Source organism: Mchenga conophoros, linkage group LG4 (genome assembly GCF_057382185.1).
Source record: "Mchenga conophoros isolate Kocher_MC1m ecotype Shallow Benthic linkage group LG4, M_conophoros_male_GT1.1, whole genome shotgun sequence".
Taxonomy (NCBI): domain Eukaryota; kingdom Metazoa; phylum Chordata; class Actinopteri; order Cichliformes; family Cichlidae; genus Mchenga; species Mchenga conophoros.
Genome location: NC_140529.1, coordinates 31,569,150 through 31,593,017, shown reverse-complemented (window position 1 = coordinate 31,593,017; position 23,868 = coordinate 31,569,150). Strand labels below are relative to the sequence as shown.

Genomic DNA, 23,868 nt, shown 5'->3' with positions numbered 1-23,868 from the left:
AGGCAGTTCTCACGCACACACACTGCGAATCTATTGGTCTCTAGAGACTGGTGTGTATGTGGTAGTTAGGAAAGAGGCTGCACCACAAGGGGTAGCACCATGAATGCTTCTTCCACAGCATAAACAACACAACACACACACACACACCACATTTCACCCTCCTCACAAGCACAAACAGTGTAAACAAAGAGGAAATGTCCACCTGTTTCCATTTGCTATTTATGTAATGCCTGAGGGAGTTTCGTTAGCATGAGGTGTTTGTTAATACAGCGTCAATACTAATTACCTGAGGTGACTCGATTACCGACAACCTAGATGTATCTGCTCTGTTTACCGCATTCAAAAGTTTCCTTGAATGTTTCTCAGAACTCAAATTTTAGTTGTGGCCTTTGCTCATCTGCAGGCGCTCATGTTTTGGCAGTCAAAACTTGAGTTGATAGTAATTTTAATGTGTACCTGGAGCAGTAGGACATTTTCCATTTGCGTTAGCATTTAGTTCGTACTTGAGGCAGAAAAATATATCGGCTGGCCAATGTTATCGGCCAGTGTTAGCCATTTATCAGAATACTGATATTGGCTAATCATTTTAATTTATTGGTCACTAAATGAAAATTTCAAAAGCATAGAAGAGACATGAGAAACAATCTTTAGCCATCCACCAATGGATGTATCTTCTCACAATAAATAGATTATTTTTAATCAGCACTGTCATATTCACCTAGTAAGGACTCATAAACTATACATAGCAACATGTTAGAACAAAAATCTGTTTTACTTGCCTGAAAGAAAGAAAAAAAAACATCCAAAGAAGCAGATTGCAGAGTTGCAAAGTTAAGTTAATGTAGTTATTGTTAAACCGCAATGAGATGATGTTAAATTATACTTCTACTTACATTTTCCAGGTAAAACACCACCTAGGATACTTTTCCTCTTACCTTTGACTTCTGGTGTTTATGGTTGGCAGAGGTGAGGGAGGGGTAATAAAGTAAAAATACTTTACAAAGTTATACAGAAGTACAGTAACAAGGTAAAAAATATTTTGTTACTGTACTTCTGTATATATGTGTGTGTGTGTGTGTGTGTGTGTGTGTGTGTGTGTGTTAACTAGATGGTACACCCATTTTTTTTTACTTTTGTTTACTTGTGTTTTTATAGGTTGTGTCTCACTTTATGTTCCTTATTAAAACAATATATATTTTTGTTTGTGGTAAATTCTAAAAAAAAAAAAAAGATTAATTATTTAAACTCAAACTTCATGCTAACTTTATACTGTCTAGTATAAACAGCATACTGTTCATGTAGAGAATGGAAATCAGCAAAGATAGCAGGTGAAATATTGGGTTATATCCTGTTGAATTCGGTTGTGTAAACCCACAAAGAGCAGTAAATGTCAGAGGAGCAGCAGCATCAGCACAGGTCAGACAAACACATCCTGAACACACAGAAAACCTACTGAAGCTCACAATAGAAATTACTGTTATTTTGTTTCACCATGCTGAGCCACTACAACCAATCAGGGCTCTTCCACCTGCCAAATCTCACTTTAAACCCTGACTGTTTGCATACGGAGGCAAAGTAAAATAAGTTTGTAATCTCATGTGTTAATGTTGCTCTTACATTAATATAGGTTCAGTTAGTAAAAGTATAACATGTCTGCTTCACTGTTTAACAAAAAAAAGCATGCTAACCTTGCAACTCTGGACAAGATATAAATGTCCACATTTCCATCAACTACTTGGATTGCCTTGAATAGAAAATGAATAGATTAATTATTAAGTAATCAGTAAGCAATTGACTTTAACAAAAAAAGGCAAGACAGTCATTCAGGTCAATGCAGAAATACACTAGACTCCAAAAGCTGGGTATCCCAAAATTCAAATAACTCATAAAAACACAAAGGGGGGAATCAACAGACACGGTAACACAGACTAGGTAGAAGACGATAATTAGGGGATTTGAATCAATTGCATATGTTAGTAATCTCACAGATAAAGACAATCAATTGCATTGAGACAGCAGGGGGAGTAAAACTAACTGCAAGACAAAACATATAAAAGTAAAATAACTGAAAATCAGGAAACGCAGACACGTGAATAAACGTAACATTTGGGGGGAAACGATGATGGAACTGACTAAATTCCGTTAATACAAACTAGAACTAAAGCAAAAAACTCTGAAAATTGAGTAAATAAATTTTGAAACCTAAACTTTAAAGAAAGCTAAGAATTGAATATCAAACTCCAAAAAATTAGAATCACCCATATACTTAATATAATTAAATATGCCATTATAGCTCATCCATCCAGATCAACTAGAACTAGTTTTCACATCAATTTGAACACACACACACACACACACATGCAAATGATCCCTGTGAGTAAGGACCTCAGTCTATGGCACACAGCTACACTGTTTTGTAGTCGTATTACAATTCATTTCAAGTTGGCGCTCTAAATCTGATGAACACAACCGTGAGCCTCTTCAGGAAGATAGTATCCGTCCGGTACCCACACAAACAGCATTTTACTTTTTTGTTAAGTCAAACTTCTCATAAATTACAGATAACGCCCACGCTATACTCAGGTTAAATGAGGACAGAGAGGCAGAAGGAGGAGGAACACCCTTGTGACTTCACTGAAGCATGTACATGCAAAATGTATGCTCTCATATCTTCACTCTCTCCGTTCATCTGTGTTTCACTTCCCTGCCTCTCTCTGCATCCTCCCGCTTCGTGACTGGGCTGTTGGGAGAAGACTGTTCAGGTTTAGTGCCAACTGAAGGTGCTAATGGCCTATAGCTGTAGAACACACAGTGCCTTCTCCTTTGGTCTAGTCCTCTGTTCATCCTCCTTTTCATACTCCATCTTTGCTCTTTTCCTCTCCTCTGTTGAACAGCATTCACCAGAGATGTCTGAACATTGATCGGTATGCTATTCCCCCACTTCTTGTTCAACGCAGGCCATTTGACATTCAGAACATCCAGAAGAAAAGGAACATTTCAAATCAAACCTCTTTTTTTGTCCAGCCTATTTCTCCTAGCCAAGCTCAAATTAACATCAGTGTGAGATTTTGACAATATTCTCAGACTTCTTCCATTAAGCTCCTGAGAAATTTCTTTCCTCTCATCTCAGCCTGACCCTAATGTCTTAAATTGCTTTATTTGTCTGAAACAATCAGCTTCTGAGATATAAGACTACCATTCAAAAGAAAAATTCACTGGCTTTTAAGTGAGTTTGCACAAGATCAGAAATTTGTCTCAGTGATCAATTTCAAGTCTTTTTATTGCATGCTTTTATTGTGTTTACACACTTATGTGCCAACTAAACAGGAAGAACTATAATATAATCATTCCCCCTGGCCTATTTCTAAAAAAATGAAACAAAATTGATTTAAATTGATTGGATTCAATATTCAGTGTGAGACCAATAAACCCACAGTGACTATGTCACTTAATTATCTAATTACACCCATTTAAAACGACTGTAAAGTAGGTAGAACATTGCTTCTACAAGGTTGATACCTTATTAACAATGTAATAATTTCAAATAAAACACATACACTACTGTAGGTAATCTAGGATCTCAAAGCTTTTCCCACCACTTCCACTAAAAAGAAGTCACTAATGAAGTTAGTGCAAAGATTATTTACTTTTGTGTCCATATTGATTAACATGATTAACCCTCAGAGTAATCAATGCAACACTTGATTGGGAAAATTGACATCGATTGTTGTATTCCCTGTTTCCAGTATATTCCCGTAGAATGTCCTACTCTCCTTCTAAAGTTAGGATACGCAGTCAAATTAAATCAAGTTCAGCTGGATGTGGATGCATTTAAATCCATTTTAAAAAACTGAGATGTAATTGAGATCCTTATGTTTATTTTTGGCCCGTGCTGCGTGCCACCCACACCTCCCAGCACCTGCAACTCACTGGCAATCAGATCTACACACTGACCTTAATTCTCCCTGATTACTAAACAGGCTTCCGTGTTGCATGAGTGTCTGACCTTTTTACACAATCGCACACTCAAAGTTACACTGACTCATGGCTTTGCATCCACTCCTTGAGTGCAATCATATGGCGACACCGACACACAAGCTTACAAATGAAACTGTATTCCAGACAGTCAAGCTGTTTTTTTCCCTCCAATTTCTTTAAACTGCCTCAATTTTAGAAAAAAAAGGAAAGAAAAAGCCAATGACAACAAGCGCTCCTTTCACACAACTTGTCAAGGCAGTTGACATCTGGGTCACACTGTGCTGAATTTGTACTCACTTACTATGACTGGCCTGTTCTGTTCAGCCTAATTGGAATCTGACATTACGCAATGGCATTAAGAAGGTAAATGCATAAAAAGGCCATCTAGGTAGTAGGAACTCAATAAAGGGCCATTATTGCACATGCTTCCCTCCTTTAATAATAAATTGCATATATTTATCAGTTTCCAAATTAATTACTTTAGTTTCAAAGTATGGAACTGCAGTTGTAAGAAGGTGCAATAATCCTTCATGGGAATGCATTCAAGGAAATCTGACATTTCATTACTTTTAACTTTCCTTTCTGACTGCCTGCCTGCCTGTTTTGGTCAAAACCAACAGCAAACTGTTCAATGTTGATTTCCCTGCCATCATTTTCAAACAACCACCTCATACGTAAATTATTTTTTTTAGGAATGTCAGAGCTCAGAATGTCCAATAACAGACCACCCAGCATAGTTTTCAAACATTTCCTGCTCACAACTGCTTTACTCAAGTGACAACCAAGTAGCCAAAAACATGGAGCCAGCATGTTGCCTGCAGTGTATTACTCTGGCATGTTTGAAGTTTATGAAAGCAGATTTTTTGGTCTGTACTGGTGCAAACACTCATGGCGGCTAGTTTTGAAGACTGGACATCCATCTTACAGTAACTTGTTAAATAGAAGAAAGGTTTAGAGAACTGGTTGGCTAAACCACAGGAATTCAGGGCATTTCAATACACATTTTGTTGCTATGCACAGACTTTTATCACCCATTTCCCAACTAATCGTTCCTCTTACTGTAATAGAAAAAGGTGTTTGCTCCTTGCTGATAGGCTCAACTGGAGCTGCAGCAGTCAAAGAAGCAAAAATAAACACAAGGTGGTGGATATACTATTCCTGCTACTTGAGCATTTAGCCAGTGTCAGCTGTCACACCATGCATCAATCATATGGTTTAAGACACACAGGCAGATTGTGGTCTAGAACCTGTTTCTTTCCATTTCCTGTCCCTTAAAGCAGCAGTTAGCAGAGTTCATTAATATTTTTAAGTGGTTCAAAAAATTGAATAACAACTCTAAGAACCACTATGTATTATGATGCAGAGACGTGAATTTAGTTGCTAAGTAGCACCTGAACCATTTTGGGCCTAAAGACAGAATAGTTAGTCATGTTCGCAACCAGTCTTTCCCCAGTCCAACATTAGAAAAGTAAGAAGTAAGTAAGAAGCTGTTTTCCTTTTTAAACAGTCTATGATTCAGAGCTCTTGTCAATCATGCTGAAGTAAAGCAAAAACAGCTAAAGAACAGGCTGGGCAGAAGACAACACAGAAGGCTGGGGGTTGCTTTTAGGCTGAGCAGGGACCAATTCAATTCAGTTTTATTTATGTCGTGCCAACTCACAACAACAGTCTCCTCAAGGCACTTTATATCTAAAGGTAAAGACCCTGTAACAGGGGTCTCGAAGTCCACTCCTCGAGGGCCGGTGTCCTGAAACTTTTCCATGTGTCCCTGTTGCAAAACACCTGAATAAGATTAGTAGGTCATGAGCAAGAGAAAAGATTTTGATTGCATGCTGAAGTGGAAACCCCTAACCCTACTCAAGTAAATTTAAGTAAATGTAAGTGTTTGGAAAAAATATACTTTTATTGCACTGTGTTCATTCACTCATGAGCTGCTGTAACATGAATCAATTGGCTGAACTGCCACCTCAGCATGCAGTCAAGTTCTATAGTCTTGCTAATGACCTACTAATTGTATTCAGGTGTGTTGCAACAGGGACACATGGAAAAGTTTCCGGACAGTGGCCTTCGAGGACTGGAGTTCGAGACCTCTGCCCTACAATAATACAGAGAAACCCTAACACTCAGACAACCCCCAACGAGCAAGAACCTGGTGAAGGAAAGGAAAGGAAAAACTTCCTTTTAACAAAAACAAACCTCCTGAATCTGAAGTCTGAATCTGCCGGAGGGCAACCGATTAGGAGTGAGGGTAGAGGAAACAGGACTAAACACAAATGAGGACTGGTGTATAAACCACCACCGGTTAAAAGAGTTGAGTGAAGAAGAAGTGAAGAAAACCACTGTTCCTCTGTCAAAGTTTTGCTTCCTGGCAGACTGTTTCTAATGTCATCAAGCAAAGTCTAGATGCCTGGTCCTTACAGCAAGCCATTACTCTATTTGTTATCCATCAGATCAACGTGCAGGTTGGTTGTTGGATAAATTTCCGCTGTTGATGTATTCTAGACTGATTCAAGGATCCTCCAAGTCAGTATTAAAACACAAATATCAGTACATGATGATGAATGAGCCTTCACTATGTCAACACGGCTTAACAGATAGAACAGCGACCCCTGTGACAACCTCTTATTCTACAAATTGCGCTGTTAAATATGAATTCTATCTTTTCATTTCAAGAAAACCGACTCTCTCTCATTTGCTTTCAGGTTGTGCCTCTTCTCCTTCCTCCCTCTCCGTCTATTATTTTCCCAGCTCCAGGAAGAGCTCACTGCATAGTATCATATTTCACACTGTAAAGTCCAGATCTATGTCTCTCATGAACCCTACACATGCAATGAAAAGAACACACATATAATCCTTTACTCCAAAGTCACAGCAAAGCCCTATCTGTTCTCTAGTCACACACAAACTGTGTACTTTTAGAGAAAATATAAATATACAAACCGATGCACAGTACATTCAGCAGCTTTGGGAAGGCAGACCAGAAGTCCATTGCAAATAGAAAGCTATTGCAAGACACCCCTGAGCTTAGTCTGCCAATCCTAAAATTTGTCAATAACTACCAGTACATATATATAGTGCACACATATAATACAATACTGCAGACATTTAGTGGACAGGTGATGTAAAGAACAGATAAACAGAACTGGAAACACAAAAACACAGTTGTGCAATGCAAAAGAGCCATTTATATATGCATATGCATTGAAATTATTAATGTGCATGTGTGTGCGTGTGTGTGCGTGTCTTCAGAGCATCAGTGGAATGTTTGAGTCACATGTCTGTGCTTGCACTGTAACCTGCAGAAAGACACCCTGGGGCAATACATACTAGGTCACAGAAAGCATCACTGAGGACACAGCGGCACAAGACACAGATACTTTTACATCTTTAAAATAAACCAGGCATATGGTCTAAGCAGCATCTGCACAAGATTTCAAACAAACAGCAGAATTACTGGGAGTTAAGATCTTGCTTTAAAAGTTTGAGGTAAATTTGATTCCAACTCATGTTCCGTTTGTGTAGGTGATGCAGTTAAAGAATGACTGGGCAGACACAGCAACTCTGGCAAATTCCACAAACCATCAGATGCACAAATGAGAAGGCTTAAACTAAGCACTTCCTGGATGAAATGAGACACAAAGACACAAACAAAAATTCCCAGAAAGGGTCAATAATTGAATCACACAACAAGACAATTAAATTCTATATCATATCTCTTCCCATTTATATGAACATTAAGCTCTTATACTTAATTCCCTGTTCATATGTAATCTGTGCCAGAGAAAGAGAAAAATGGGACCATCTGTGAATCCTTGGCAAACTCTCTGTACTAGTGGCTATCATCAGCCACAACGGTAAGAAAGCATAAAGCATAGCTGAGCTGACAACAGGCCTTTAGATTCTAGCCAATACTGTTTATGAGCCTCGGTGCTGTGCTGCTTCAATCACTAACCATAAAGTCCAAAAGCTTAAATGTGTAATTGAACACTGACAGAGTTCCAGTAGTTAGATTCATAATAGTGAGTACAACAGTTGCACAGTTAGTAGACAGGAACCTGATCATGCAAGTTTTTACCACCCAAAAGAGCGCTGAGTCTTGTTTTCAGTATCAGTTTTGCATAATGCTTTGGGCAATTTGAATAATGCTTTTGCAATGCATTGCACTGGTTTTGTTTTGTTTTTTAAAAGCATAGCAAAAAGTGAAGGGAGCTTGGTATTGTGCACACAATGATTTTCACACAATTAGGTTTGCGGTTATACAGTACTCTGCGCTGATTACCTGAAGTTGGCATCTTGACAAGCACAATGCTCAATGTGAAGGCTGAAAATTTCATATAACTCTGTGTATTAAGCTGCAGTTCTAAATAAGACTGAGTGAAGAGTCAGCCTACAAGCATCATCTGAATGATCATTTAAAGGAGCATCAATTTTAGAGACAGCAATTTTCGTCAAGCTAATCATTGCTGCTGTTTGTCATTTCTACAGGACATTTAATGTCTTTAATGTTTTGCTAAGCAAACACAATTATTAATAAAGTCTCTAATAGAATAAGCATTAAACTTGAAATTGTCTGATCAATGATTAAAAATCTAAACAACAAAGACTACAAAGATATTTTTGGTCTACCTGGCAGGTTTTGTTACTTTGTGTTGAACATGCATTTCAGTCAGCAGCAGAAAGAAGTATTGAAATTTACACCCTGAAACCACAAATATTTGACTGAAAGCCAAAAACCGATTATAAAATACAGTAATTTCACGATGCATCTATCAACAGAGATGTAAAAACAAAGCAAGCTCCTCTTCTCATCTAAGAAGCAGAAAAATGCACTTGTGCAGTCCAGCTTTCAGTGTGAATTACATAAGATCAGTCCCACGATTATGAAAGGTGTAAATATGCTGAGGTTTAAGGTTGGCTAGGTCTTGACATGGTGAGCGCCTCGAAGCGGAAACATAAAACACACATAAAAAAATTAATAAATAAATATCTAGCAAAGTGGGTACACAGAAATCGAGTACACGAGTATCCATGCTGACAAGAAGAAAGAAATACTGAAACCAGAGAGCATGATTAAGCTACAGGTCTCTTTAAACCAATCAGTGTTCATAGCTGTAGAAACTTGGCGACAGTAAACATGATGCAGGACAGCGCTGGATACCGATAGCTGTATATGCTGATGAGACAGGCTGGAGTGGAGACAAGCCTCATACACTTCTTTTTTTAACCCTAAAGTTCTAAAGATTTCAGCAACAGAAGCAAGTGCTAACTGGTTCATTCATGGAAATCCACATGAATGAATTAAATACACAAATAAAGGGGGGGGGGGGGGGGGGGGGGACACCGTGGTGCAGCGGTCAGCACCACAGCTCTTTCTTCATAGCAAGAAGGACCTGGGTTTGAACCCAGTCTGTTTGTATGTTCTTCCAGTGTCTTGTGGGTTTTCTCCTGGCACTCCAGCTTCCTCCCACAGTCCAAAGACATGCATGGGGTTAAGTTAATTGATCGTTCTAAATTGGCTGTCAGTTTGACTGGTTGCCTTTCTATATGCCTTAGTTTTGCAACAGATTGGCAACCTGTCCAGGGTGTACCCTGCTCTTACACTATGACAGCCAGGATAGGCTCAGAACAGTAAACTCATTTATGCATTTATGCTGGACTTCGCTTGATGACATTAGAACCTCATTTATGTATAGTAGTCTAAAAGGTGTATTTCAGTGTTGTCAAATACATGACCTTATTCTGTTGTAAAATATGACAACAAAAGTGCAGCAGTACATTCTTTTTTTCCCTGTAGGGGAATTACTGTTGCCAGCAGTTACTTTGAAAGTTACTTTGAAAAAGTAATGAATTATAGTTACTAGTTACTTCTTCAAAAAAGTAACTGACTTAGTAACTGAGTTACAATATTCTAAAAGTAATTAATTACTTGAAAAGTAACTATTGCGTTACTTTAAAAAAACGTTTAACCCTCTGGGGTCCAGGGTATAACTGGCCATTTTTAACTACTTTTGATTTTCCCTCAACATTTTACCTTTAAAAACTATTTTAAAGGTAAAAACTACTATATGATAATTTATGGCAAAGGGGTGGGATTAAATAAGTGTTTACTTCTTCCCACCGCGTTTCCTTGTTAGTAACTGTAACGGCGTTGTAACGATAGGAATAGCAATTAGTTAGATTACTCGTTACTGAAAAAAGTAACGCCGTTAGTAACGCAGTTACTTGTAACGCCGTTCTTCCCATCACTGGTTGCCGGTAATATTGACTTTAAGCTTTACTAATATCTTTAACATAAACATAAAACTAGCTCTGATATGCTTTCATGTAAATCCACCCAGAAGGTCAGACGGTCAGATGCTGACTCGCTTTCTTCCTCCAGCAAATCTCTGGTCTTATCTTACAATATTAACTTTCTCTCATCTTATTGTATTCTCACAGAAAGATGTGGCTGAAAGTTCAGTCTTTTGTCGCATACAACTGTTAGAAATTTCCATATCCCTCACATCATTCCCTCTACTGTTCAGGTTCTCCTCATGTTCAAATTTCAGTCTCAGAGATAAGTCTTCCTGACCACCCTGGCATGGCTTGTCTGCAGAAGACGATGAATAAATGATGCAAACGTGAAGACAGAGCTCTCTATCTGACAGACCAAACCTAAGAATGACGGAGTCAATAAAAGAAATGAAAAAACTGATTTTAATATGTGTTAGCATTAGCCTTCTTTTCTCCTCTTGTGTTTCTGTGTAAGTGTGTGTCTGTGCACACGGGCACCTATGTGCATATGTGATCATGGTAACACGTGATCCTGATCACCATACTAAAGGGATTTCATATTCCTATCCATTTGTACTCAATAGTTATTACTGCCTCATTTATTATCAGCCACAACAGCTTGACTGGTTCCAGTTGGAATGATCCAATCCAAAAGAATTGTAAGCCTCCCAATCCTTTGTTCCTTTTATCAATGCTGGCATGTTTTTCTGACAGTTGCACAATGGAACAGTAACAGTAAAATAAGCCTTATGACAGTAGAGCATTTGTACCGACAGCGAAGCTTTTGCTTTGAGGTTTTTCCTTCTTTATTTCTACAGCATGTACAGATTCAAAGATAACAAACAGTTCTGCTCGTACCAAAAACCTGCATCAAAAACTAGCATGTTTTTTTCCACACAGAACTCTAAGTGGGAATCAGTGAGGGGACCAGTCAATATTCTTACTAATAAACAGAACTAATTATGCAATTGGCATTAAAAAGAACGCATCATCCGTCCGATACATTCATGGTTTGAAACATGCAGCTTTTGTATTTTGCAAAGGATTGCAAATTGTTTCACAGAAAGTACTCTTGAGGAGGCACTGTTACATTCACTTTCTGTCTTACTGTATATTGACAGAAAAAAAAACATGTGATGAGAGGAAGTGGCATGAAGGCAGTAAACGCATGCAAAAGCAAAGCCTGATGGAGATGGTGCAGTTCTCACAGACATTATCTTTCAAACCTCTCATCCCCTAGCTCAGATAAACCTGGGGATGATCAGATGACATATCTGACCATTATTCAACCTTACAACCACTCTACAGAAGAGCCAAGACCATACCAGACTCTACTAAAGTGTATGTCCAAACCAATGCCCTGCCTGGATTGTTTCAGCCGCAGATTTTCTCTGGCATGAGTACCACATTGACATAGACAACCTGCCTATCCTCTGATGACATCACTGTTGTGCACATCCCTCAAGGATCATCAAGATAAGCCATCACCTCAAGCACTCCCTGACGGTGTCCAATCAAATCACTTGTTCTCGTTTGATCTCTTTGCAATTTGACACATGGGTAATTGGGGTTATAGTTAAAATCGGTATCCTTCAAGGGAATAAACCAGGACAAAGGATTAGGAGGCACCTTTGCTCCACGCACATGAATGGCCAAAAGTTCAAGAGAAACTTGACTGGTTCGTGAGACCTTTTAACAATTTTTAAAGAAGCTGCTATAAAAATCTCCAAATCTTTGTTAGAACTGTATTTAGAAATTTGCCTAGTCATCAAAAATAACCTGGATAAGTTTGATCTGTTTCTTGAAAGCGTTTATAACCAAGCTTCAAAAACTCCAATAAAGACAGTGGCTCAAATATATCAAATTTCCCCATTGACCAGATCAAACGTACTGGCATTTAAAGCGCTTTAGACTCCAAGCTACTTTTTACCACACATTCACACAGCGCTTTATTCTCTGCACTTTAAGCGCTTTATCTACCTCACATCCACAACCAATTTAGAGTCACCACCTCAAAGTCAAAAGACCTTCTTGCTGGGAGGCACCATTGCTAACCACTATGACACCATGCTGCACTTATGCTGCTTGTCCTTTCTATACTTTATGACGCAAGTCAGCTTCAAGGGAGGAAAGTGTTTTGTTATGCCTATCAAATATGCTTAAAATAGCAAGTCAAAAACTTAAAACGCACATAATTCTACACTCTAAAATCACTGTTGTTCAATAACTGGATATGGGTGATTGTGAGCTTGTTCTCGTTTCTTGTTGGTGAGTGACCTTTACAAAACTGTTTATGATTTACCTCCCCGTTTGATGCTAAGTTGCGGTTTCACATACAATAAAGCCTATTCGAGATGTTTGTATTTCGCAGATTGCTGCTTTTAGAACACGAGCCAAGAGAGCGAACGATGACTCAGCAGCCCCAGACGTCTGTAATCACCGCTTCACATCTTCTGGAGCCTCTTTTTCAACGCAGTGCAGATCTCTGCCTTCCAAAAATATCCAGGCGTTTAGTACAAGTTGCTGCTGCAGGACACATGGGAATTACTTATGCTCTTTGAAATCCATGAACAGACACACATTTTACCTAAACTTGAGTTATCTGTACCCATATTCCCTTTAAATTAAGTTTCTGGAGAAAGCTATTATTTTTCATAAAGCCTGTGATGGGAGTAGTGATGCATAAACAGGTTCTTATTCCAATTCTCATTTTCATCATCTCAGATGATCCCTCTATATGTAATCAGTGTTATTAGTTCAGGCTTGTACTGAGTTGTCCTCAGCCCTGGAAAGGATCAGACAAAGCTCACATTAGTGAAACAATAGCCAGACTCAGAGGCAGAGATTTAAGACACTGTCCTCATACGCAAAATATCCCCTACAGCTATGTTTCTATCCAGGTGTTCGACATGTTTTAAATTTTACTGGAATAATACAAACCAGAAGGTCTGTCTTCGAAGAATTCTGTTATTCTGTTCTCGTAAAAAGTAAGGAAGCATGTGTGAAGTCGGTATACTGAAAAATATAATCAAACTGCAAGAATCCTCCAGAAATAATTCAAATAAGGAGATTCAAATTAAAATAACAGTTCATGTCATGGTGACCATTCCTAATTAATCATACAAAACCCCTGTGGCATGAACTAGGACTGCTCCCTCATCAACCTTGGAGGGTTATGAAATCCACTGATATCTGCCTGGTCAGCTTTAACACTGATACCACACAGGTCATCTGGCTGAGACAAGGGAAGGATGCACTGAATTTGTTATCGAGACCAGGGGTAGTCAAACGCAGTAATAAACTGCTCTTTCTATTTATATGATAAATAAGTGGAGGGCTATGACCTTGAGATTGAAAGGAACATTCAGCGCTGAGGATTATTTGGCATTATTTGGCAGAACTCTTTTCTCTAACAGAGGCAAGAGTGCCAAAAATCTTGTCTTTCTTGGTTTTAACCCAGAGAATATTTTGTCCTTCAGATAAAAGAAAAAAACATTCTCAACATCTATCTTTAAATTGCATGAGCTGCATGCAAATTTGTAAATTACTTGATGTCTCATCTCAGATTATTTGAACATAGCATTTACCTGCCCCTATCTTCATCCAGGACATTCACTTTACTCAGTGGATTAATCCCCTCGCAAGGTCAGGCTCTTTTAAAGTATTCTATTGCATTCTGGAGGTGGGGAGGGGTACACTGAGTCATTTTGACTCAAATCTATTACATGAGATCAATGAAAAGTTGAAGTGATGTCCTGCCTCTTGTGGCAAAAGAGAAAAGAGGTGAAAGGGTGAGATGTTCTTATGCATGTACAACTGATAACAGTGTGACCCGTATCGATTTTTATTTTCTGTTGAAGTGGGTTTATATCATTTATGTCTGTGCTTTCCTAATAAATTAGAACCTGACTTTGCAGGTCAAAATGCTTTACCTTGCCTGTACTCGCCTGAAAAAACCCCATCTAGAATGCATAAAGATGAATGGAACAATATGCTAAATGTACTGTATATTATGTTGACTTGCAAGACTATCCGCCTTACATGCTTCGTAAAACACTGGTTGCTGCTTCACTAGCTGCGCTAGTTGTCAGTTCCCTCCACCCTGCAGCCAGGCTGGAGCCGGCCTTGCAGCTGTCCACAATCCAGCATTACATAACAAGGCTGCATCACCAAACACCCCCCACCTACCCACCTCCCCAGCCACTTTGCAGTCTCTCCACCACGAAAATGTCACCCCGCTGAGGAAATTAGAAGAGGACAAACATGCAAACTCCTTCCTTCCAAGATTTGCATACCGAGGGCCAAGTTAATGTTCCGATGCAATGCTGGAATAGCTTGTTTGCTTCCTGATTCCCATGCACCCACAACTCCTTCACCTTTTAGATCTTGGCTTAAACAGACATGCAGTAAACTGCTGAAAAGCAGTCATGTGCGCTGAAGCTACACAGAAACCAACTGCATAGAATGGTTGATCTATTTTCCCGCCATGCCCCACTTGACCAGTGTTTACTTTATTGTTATCTTATTAGTGGAGTGCATCGTTCTAGCACCGACCAGAGAAATTAAACCCTACTTGGATGCACGATGAAGATTAGAAAGTAACATTTCAAGATATGAATGTCTGTCGACGAATATCTACACGTTCTTCTACATGTCAAGACAAGCAACTGTAACAATATTTGATGTATCATAGTAAGCTTATAGAGCAGAGGACTTTTCTAAACTTAACACTGTACCACGTAACGTGTAACATAAAAAAGGGAATTCAAACTATGCCCAGTTTGTAGTTTCCTTGTGTTTTTATCAGTCTGGCCTTCTTTTCGCTCCAAAATTCTATCTTATGTACCTTCTACTCTATTTCACCAAGGACATGCATGATGCAGTCAAGCGCACAGAGACATCCAACAGGAAAAAGCGCCTCAGACACATCAGTGCACCTCTCAGAAGAGACCATACTGCATCACATAGGTATCACTTGTAACTAAGTAACACTCTGATGATAAGCGTTTTCCACAGATAATTCAGGATATTCAAATATCTACTGTATTTTTTTTTCTTTTTTTGTTGATTCCAATCAGCCATCAGCCTTGAAAGTTTAAAACACACAACCTGAGGTTTGAGATCATATTTTGTTTGTGACAAATATGTATGTTTTTTAAGGAATGTAAACTGCAGACTGGCTCCTTTATAGCTATTTTACTGGCACTATAAATGGAATTTGCAGTGGATTTTACATCTGAAAGTTCATAGATGTGTGTGCCTATGTGTTTGTTTGAAGGTCTGAATGAGAGTACTTTGTGTCTGTTCACATTCAGGGGAAATCCAATAATGGGGGGTAACAAATAACCTGCCTGCATGCTGTCAGTTGCTATGCAAGCTGAGTCTGATATGACAGACTGCAACTCTCCAGTGTGTCCCACCTCCATAATACTTCTATATCCACCAGAGACCCCATGGTAATCTGTAACAGACTGCAACAAGGCAGATATTATGCAGTAGCCTACTAAAAGCATGTAGAGTCACGTTATATAACATGAGGAAACTTGCCACTTTGACAGTGCAGGTTTGTGGAAGACAAGTTAATTAACCTCTAGTAATGGGAGCACTAATTAGGGTTGCGCGCCATTAAAAACATTAGAATGACACTATCCATTACTGAAGGAGCTATAAGAAGAAATGCGCATGCCCCGGCCAACGATCTAAATTTATATTGTGGGAAAAAAGTTTCAAAGGACACCAAATTCTACACACCATCAGTCCGACTTACTTTCACTTCCACATTTCTTACCCCTGTAACAAATTCCAATTTAGATACAACCTAAGGATAACTAATATTATTATAATATGGACCTTTACGGTAACCTAATATCAGGTTTTCAAAGTGACTGAAAGTGTCTCGACTGGTTTGACACTAAGCAGGAAAATCCACACATGAAAAACAAAATAAAGATGTTCTATGGAAACCTTAACGAACTTTTCGGCTTTATTCCCATAAGGCTATGAATTTTGACATTATGCCAAAGTTCTACGGGGCGCTGCAAAACTGAAAGCTGCTTAATTCTCATTTTTTATGGGGCATTTACGGAAACTCTGGAAGTCCGCACACACATTTTTACTGCCTGCCTTGCTTTACAGCTGTAGCACCGCCACTTTGCAAATTCTCCTTGTGTCACCTTGAGGATCGGTGACAATGAGAATAAGTGATCGCCAACCTTCATGATGCCGCAAGGTGTGTTTCCAGCTCCCTGACTTCTCTCCGCTGAATTATCACGGCTGCCACTCCCGATCCTTGGACTGCCGTGGTCCCTGTACCGTCCATTGGTGTAAACTCCCTCCGCCCCGTACCCCTGAGCGGCGGCCGACACCTCCAAGTACGTCCGGGTACCGGTCGGAGGTAGAGTGGCCGCATCGCCGGTGATCCCCGCAGCGTTGGTCGCGCCCTGAGCTGGCGGGGCGCTGATGGCAGGATCCAATAAATGTCCCGACACCCCATCTGAAGCGTGTACCCCTGCCATGATCCGCCGGTGTTACAGCAGAGCCCTCCCCGCCACAATGTAAAAACAACCCATTTTCTCAAACCACGGTGGACTTGCTGTCATCCGGGCGGCTCGTCTCCTTCACCGAATTACCGAGGCTGGTCCATCATCGGAGCGCACGGCAGCGTTGGTACTCGAGAGCCAGGCCGGTCAGACTGAACTGTCCTGGTGAAATAACAAGCAGACGGTGCACCCCACACGCGCGACGTCTCCCGCTTCGCTTTCTGGAAGCGCGTGCTCATAAAAAAAATGGAAATACAGACTTAAGATCGGGGTTTGAGGATGTCGCTCCTGTTTATCGCTTGCAGTTTCGTCTCCTTGCCCTGAAAAAAATCTGTTTCTCTCACCACGTCCGCTTCTCTAGACTCTGCGCGCATCGCCTCGTGCCAGCAACACTTTTGCAGTGCTTGCAAACTGGAGGAGATCTTCCCCTCTCAGGCATCCGCGGGACAAATTCAAGAACGTGAGAGCGCACTCGCATAAACGCGTGCGCACACGGACAAGTACGTGCACCACTCCATCAGTGTCGCGTGCGCAATCACGGCTCGATTCCTTGACGTGCACGCGCAGAGTCACTAAGCTTTGAAGCAAGCTCACCACGTTTGTGTGAGTGTTTTGGAATTTGGGATGAGCATTTTAACATTTCTACAGTTTTAATGTCTCAGCAGACATTTTTGTCAAAATAAGCGCTCGTAACTAACTCACAAACTCTCTCTGCCAAGCAGGCTGCAGTCTCCACCAGAGGACGCTCCAGGAAGCCTATTAAAGAATCCAGAAACATGGAACATGGAATAAAATGAAACATGGAAATAATACATAAAAATGTAAAAAAAAATAATACATAAAAATGTAAAAAAAAATAATCTTAAAAAATCTTAAAACTACTATTTAAAATACAGCGATTTACTCTAGCTCATTTTAGTGAAGATACACTTTATGAATTTCTTTATCAGTACCCATATGGTTTATTGCAAAATCCAATAGAAAAAAGAAAATACACCAACTTTTGAGGTCAAAAATAAATAAAAATTCATTTAAACAACATCAAACGTGGTCAAAACTTTAAAACAAACGAATCTAGTGAGAAAGGAGTGGGTGTTTTATAAAAAATTAATACCTGGGCCCTTGAGCCCACACTGTACTGGGGGATTTCACTTACATGATTTGGTCCACTGGTTCCCACAGAGGGTAGGGTCACCGCTGATGAATACCAGTTCTTCTGGGTGATCTTTTTAACCCTATGATGAAACATTTCTGTCCTGATGTGAATGCACTCATTCAGATGACACACAGAGATACTGAATGGTTGGGTTGAATATAGAGATTGTATGAATCGCAAGTTCCACCATAATAATCAAAACACCAAATAAGGGGAATATCTTTTAGAAGAATAATGTTCAATCAGCAGCATGCAGCAGGGATCCGGAGACTTATAAAATCAATACCCCAGGCACACACTGAAGCTGTGCAGGCAGGATGCTGTGGCTCAACATCTTAAATACTGTGTAACTTATCCCTTGGCATTATATGGTGCCAAAATTTCATCATCTGTTAATTTCCTGAGGTGGTGCAGACTGGAGCATACAGGTCAGTCCTGCAGCAGAAACTGTATGATAATGACCAGATCTAGCCTCAGAAACACAGCGTCCTATAATTTCCTGGGTGGTTTTTGGATATTCAGGGCAATAAAGTACATTTCCACATTTATGTACTTATTGTAGTTTAAATTAGTATGCTTATGATGTGCATATGTACACTGTTTAATTATTTCATGGTTTGCAGTTAAAGCTAATGCCAGAACTCTTGCTCTTTTTTAATGTCATATTATCACTCTTCATCTAGCATGCAAGGATGACCTTCCCAACTCTCCCTTTCCTACTTATGCACTAATTTAGGGATAATCAGCAGGAACAACAGAGGACACTGAGTATTCAGTGCTCATTTACAATATACTTAATATTCACAAAGTAAACTGAAAATACTCTTGTCACACAGCCACATACATACCACAAACTGAGCATCTGCTGACATTTCTGAGGTCAGATGAGAAAACCTACAACAATGAGGGGTGTGACATTCAGTGTCAGACCAACTCACATCATCACTTGAGCTATAGCCCTTGAGCTGGGAAAAGCAGCCTCCTTTATAACCCACTAAGAGGGCAAATCAAATCATGTCCAATCTGTATATGAAGAGACGTGTGCAGCAGAGAGCATGACTTATGCTCAGATTTGTGAAATGTGGCCAGACTTATCAGTGCAAAAGCATCTCTATATCGCGAGCAGATTTGGTTCTATATTTGGGTGGTTATCTTTTACATGAATGCTGCATACTGTGGAGAAATTATTTCTGCTAAATCACAACACCCACGGGAGACACACACAAGATTATTGTGAACAGTATACAATCATCAGATGTGTTCAAAGGGTATGAAGGTCTGTAGAAATTAAAGTTTTCATTCAGGATGCCTGTGTTTCTACTCGGCCTGAGACCACAACGCACCACCCTACAGCTTCTTCTCAAGGACAGGTAGGATGTGGCAAGGGGATGAGAGAATGAAACGACTGCTGATATAAATAGGCAGTGACTTTTTTAAAGAGGAGGCTAGAGGCTTCTACCCCTTTCTTCCCCTTATTCGCTTGTTGCTCTCTCTCCTTTCCCTTCGCGATCTCTGAGGGTCATGTATTATGCATTCTCAGAAATTATTTAGCAAAAATCCTGCTTTTAAAAGCTTCCCCACCCACCCCGGCTGTCTCACTTTAATGTGAAAAGGCCTCAGACGACCGGTCTCCAAACTCAAGCGATAGTTCAAAAGAATTTCCAAGATGTGACCGCAGTCAGTCTTTTTAAAGGGGCATTATACACCCACATTAACTGTATGTTAGATTGAGCTGTGATATACTTCTTTACTCACTATGGGCATCAAGGCCCAATGAATTACCACATCAGAATCACGGGAACTAAATAAACATTATTTTGTTTGACTGAGAGTAAAATGAGCTAAAATAACTGTGAGCAAGAAAGAGAAATACAGAGCAGGCTGCATCAGCAGTTTTAAACATTGAAATGGCAGTGATGCTCTAAAATAACACCTTGTTGTTTTCTATTGAGGTTTGTTATAGTTTCCTGTGGCAGGATGTCAGCCATAGCTGTATACAGTAAGGCGCTGCTCCCTGCTGTTGCAGTAGCTGCCAGGTTCAGGCCAATGAAATCGCCGTTGCCGTACCTGCAAGCATCTAACGGCTCTCTCCTCCCTGAGTGCCGGGAGGAGTCGCCTTCTCAGAGATTTAAATGAAACCACAAGAGCAAGGCATATATTAGTATATGGTGAGAAATGAGAACTCTAAATATCAGCGATGACTGTCTATAGAGGAAGTTCACGATGTTCACAGATGGGGAGTGGAGGGTGTGTCTTCCTGATCTTTGTCACCACTTCCTGTGCTAGCACATGTGATAATTGGTTAATCAGGAATCGAAACCACAAATAAAAGAATGAACATTAGAAACGCTTTTTAGAACTGTGCTTTTTTTTTTGCTTTTTTTTTTCTACACACTAATTGTGCACTTCCAATTGATTTTTTTAAGGACAAAGTCAAAAGAGAGATAAGTCAGATAACTAGCCAGCTGAAATGCCAATGACCAAGCTTCATGTCAACTACACACTACACAATCTTAAAGTGACGCTGTTGTGTTGACAAACTCATCAAACTGACAGATGGAAAAATAAACAGCTGGCAGCATATTTAAAACATGTTTGTGGTAGTTCCCACGACAGGGCGAGGAGAGACTGGGGCAAGTTAGGCAGAGGACCATTTGTGTTATTTTTGCCATGTATGTAGATGTTTCTTGCATATTTTCACACACTGTTCTGCAAAGTGAAGATTCTTTCTCCAGAGGTAAACAGCCAGCTTACATCTTACTGTATAGATAACTTGCACAGACTACAATGATTGCTAATTCATGACTACAACAATTATAGAAAGAGTACCATGTGTGCAGAAGTTTACATAAAATGCTAAAAATGAAAAATGTGGACTGTCAACTAGTTCAACTTTTTGACTAATGTTGCACTTGCTCACCCGAGGCAGCATGGATGTACAGCTTGCTGCTTCTTGTATCTCAGCTCTAAACATTTCTTGGTTAAGATTACTTCTCTACAACAACATCTTTTGATCTGCTACGAAGGCAGCGCTGTTGATGCCTGATCAGCTATCAGTTGCATCAGTGTGCGAGCTGAAGTGAATGATACACATCTTTTGGCTAGAATAAAGTCAACCTTAAAGTCGTCTTTGACGCCTGAGCTTCCGATGCATCATCAACTTCACTTTCACAATCTGAAGAACTGACTTCATTGCTCATGAAGAAGAGTTTCTTGCTCTGCGGTGATCTATTATCAGATGTGTTTCTCATCTTCAGTTCACTAGCCTTTACTATATGTCTATTTGTAGTGCTTGTCAAAACGTTGCAGATACCCATATCATTATGTGCATTGTAGTGATGTAGCAATTTGATGACCAGCTTTGTTCACAAAGTATTAAATCAGAAGATCATTAGATAATGACTCCTCTGAATAATGGGGGAAACTGAGCTCAATGTAACCCACTGACAGTGGCCTAATCTTGGCCCCATTTTGAGGACAATTTTTTATGATTTAATCTTAGACAGTAAATAATTGAAATACTCTTTGTACACAGCATAATGATTACGCTGCCTGATAATGTGAATAGAAGCAACAATGGACAAGAAAGTCTTTTACCTTATCAGGTGAAATCAACCCATGCAGTATTTTTTTTCTTTTGGCAATTCTGCTATGTGCTTCAAAAGAAAAAGCTGTACTTTTTATCCATCATAGGCACAAGACAAGAACCTCTTAAGACAGATTATTGAAAATGTGGATATGGATACAGGTTCTGAAGAGAACATCCTATATACATCAACAGCATGCATGCCAGGAGTGAATCAGACATCAGTGTACCAGGATCTTCAGAAATGGTATTCAGACAGGAAAAGGGCATGCTAACAGTAGCAAAGAAGTGAAGGTGACAGGGATGGAAGGGGCGGGATTACCAGAAGATAGGTTACCAAATATACAGGACACCTAAAAATACCTGAATATCCCACAGGCCAATGGGAGCCATTATTTAGATGCAAAAAGATCTTTTGCACTATGACCATATTTGTATGTGAAAAGAAGCCAGCTCAGTGCTATGAATAAGACCCCAGCCATCAACACGTACACCTTTCCAGTGAAAAGATATCAGTCTGCATGAATAAGCTTTGTTAATAATCTACACTTTTTCAATTGAAATTTAGCAACAAGCACTGGCCGTTTTCTGATCCTGTGGACTCTGCTGACATCTAGTGGTGGCTCTTTATTTTGGTTCATAAAAGTTAGAATAAAGATAGAGATATTAAAGTACAGAATATGGCTAACAGCTGCTTCTTTGAAAAGTTTCTAGTTTTGTTTAATTTTAGCTGACTGTCCTCAAATGATTTGCTGTTAAAATCATGAATTCATGCTTTTTAATATATGTGTCATGAAATTTGTCATCCTCATGTTAGGCTCACTTAGGACATCACAGAAAGGAGACACAGTGACAATTTACAAGGTCAAGATTTATATATATATATATATATTATGTCCTTAACTCAGAAAGTGTGCTAACTTATACCTATGTGTATAGTTACACAACTATAGATGGAAAATAAACTATCATCCTTTCATGAGCAGAGCAGAATCAACTTTTTGGGATTTCCTCACCTGGATGACTGAGCACACATCGAAGCATCAGGAGATAACCACACCTTAAAAGTATATTATTTTTCGGTTGACCTACAAAACAGTCTGCGCCCTCAAAACTGACATATCATATATATTTTATTACTTTCATTGCAAATGGACACAGCATAATTACTGTAGCCTAATTATAAAAGCATAATTTCATATATCTCACTTTCTCTATCTTCAGTATTTATTAATTTATTTAATTGTATCATTTTGGGGGGAATTCTTCTTCTGTACACCACTACAGTGAATTTGAAATCAAACAATATTGCATTATGCAGCCATTATAATGCCTAATTCCCTTAACTACGAGGTTCAGTACTAATTGGGTAAAATATAGTTTTTAAATAAGGATTGTTTTTTTCAATATTTGATAAAAAATCCTTTACAATTAATGACTGCCTGAAGACCACGATCAATGGTTATCATCAAATGCCGTGTCTTCTTTAACATGTTCTGCCGGGCCTTTGCTGCAGACGCCTCCAGTCAACGTTCAGTTTTGTCTACAGTAACTAAGCATGCTTCACTGGGTTGTGACTTCAAATAATATCCAATTTCTATCAATATCTGTCGGTTTTGCAGGATTTGGAAAACTAATCAGAAAGTAAAGCCCTGTACATTAAACTTATGGACCTACCTGCAGTTGTTCTATAGTCCCTTCTGTACTGTAAATTATTTTAGGCCCAATTTCTACAGGAAAACTTCTACTTGAGTCTGTTGAGTCTTCATATGCAAAATCAAGCCTTTGCGCTATAATAATAGTTTGTTTGTTTATTTGTTTAAATAAAAAGCAATAGAAAAAATGGGCAGAATGTGGTTAAGTTTTACTGAATTCCATGGAAAATAATGTATCTCTTATCTAGGCATGACACAAACCAGATAAGTGACAATTTAGCAAAAAACCACACAAAGCCACGTTTCCTGCCTCCACCAGATGGCAGAAACGAGCTGATATATAGATTCCCAGCATGTGAAATAATTTCCTTTCAAATAGAGGAAGACACCAGGGTGGATCTAGAGATATTTTCTTAGGGTGGCATGGAAATGAGATGGGGTGGCCAACTCAAAGCCATTTCTTTACACATTGGTGTTACATTCTGTAATATGTATCAAATACGGTTTAAATACAAATGCAGCAAGTATGCACATCATTCATATAGACATAGTCTATAACTTTCTTACTGGCTTTGGCCCAAATAATATTTCAGTTACATAAAAATGCCAAATTTGATTTTATGTACTGTATAGCCTATATAATAAATAAGCATGTAGCCAAATAAGTGTGAAATCCAGAAA

General features: G+C 39.2%; 1 protein-coding gene across 1 annotated transcript in view; it reads right to left on the bottom strand.

The window, feature by feature from the left end:
• The window catches only part of LOC146576490 (inactive phospholipase C-like protein 2), a 67,748-nt gene extending 50,496 nt beyond the window's left edge, over positions 1-17,252 (bottom strand). The window contains exon 1 of the mRNA XM_085271789.1: positions 16,464-17,252. Coding sequence (XP_085127915.1) covers positions 16,464-16,766 — 303 coding nt within the window. The 5' untranslated portion in view covers positions 16,767-17,252. The remainder of the gene's footprint in view (positions 1-16,463) is intronic.
• Positions 17,253-23,868: the final 6,616 nt, after the last annotated feature.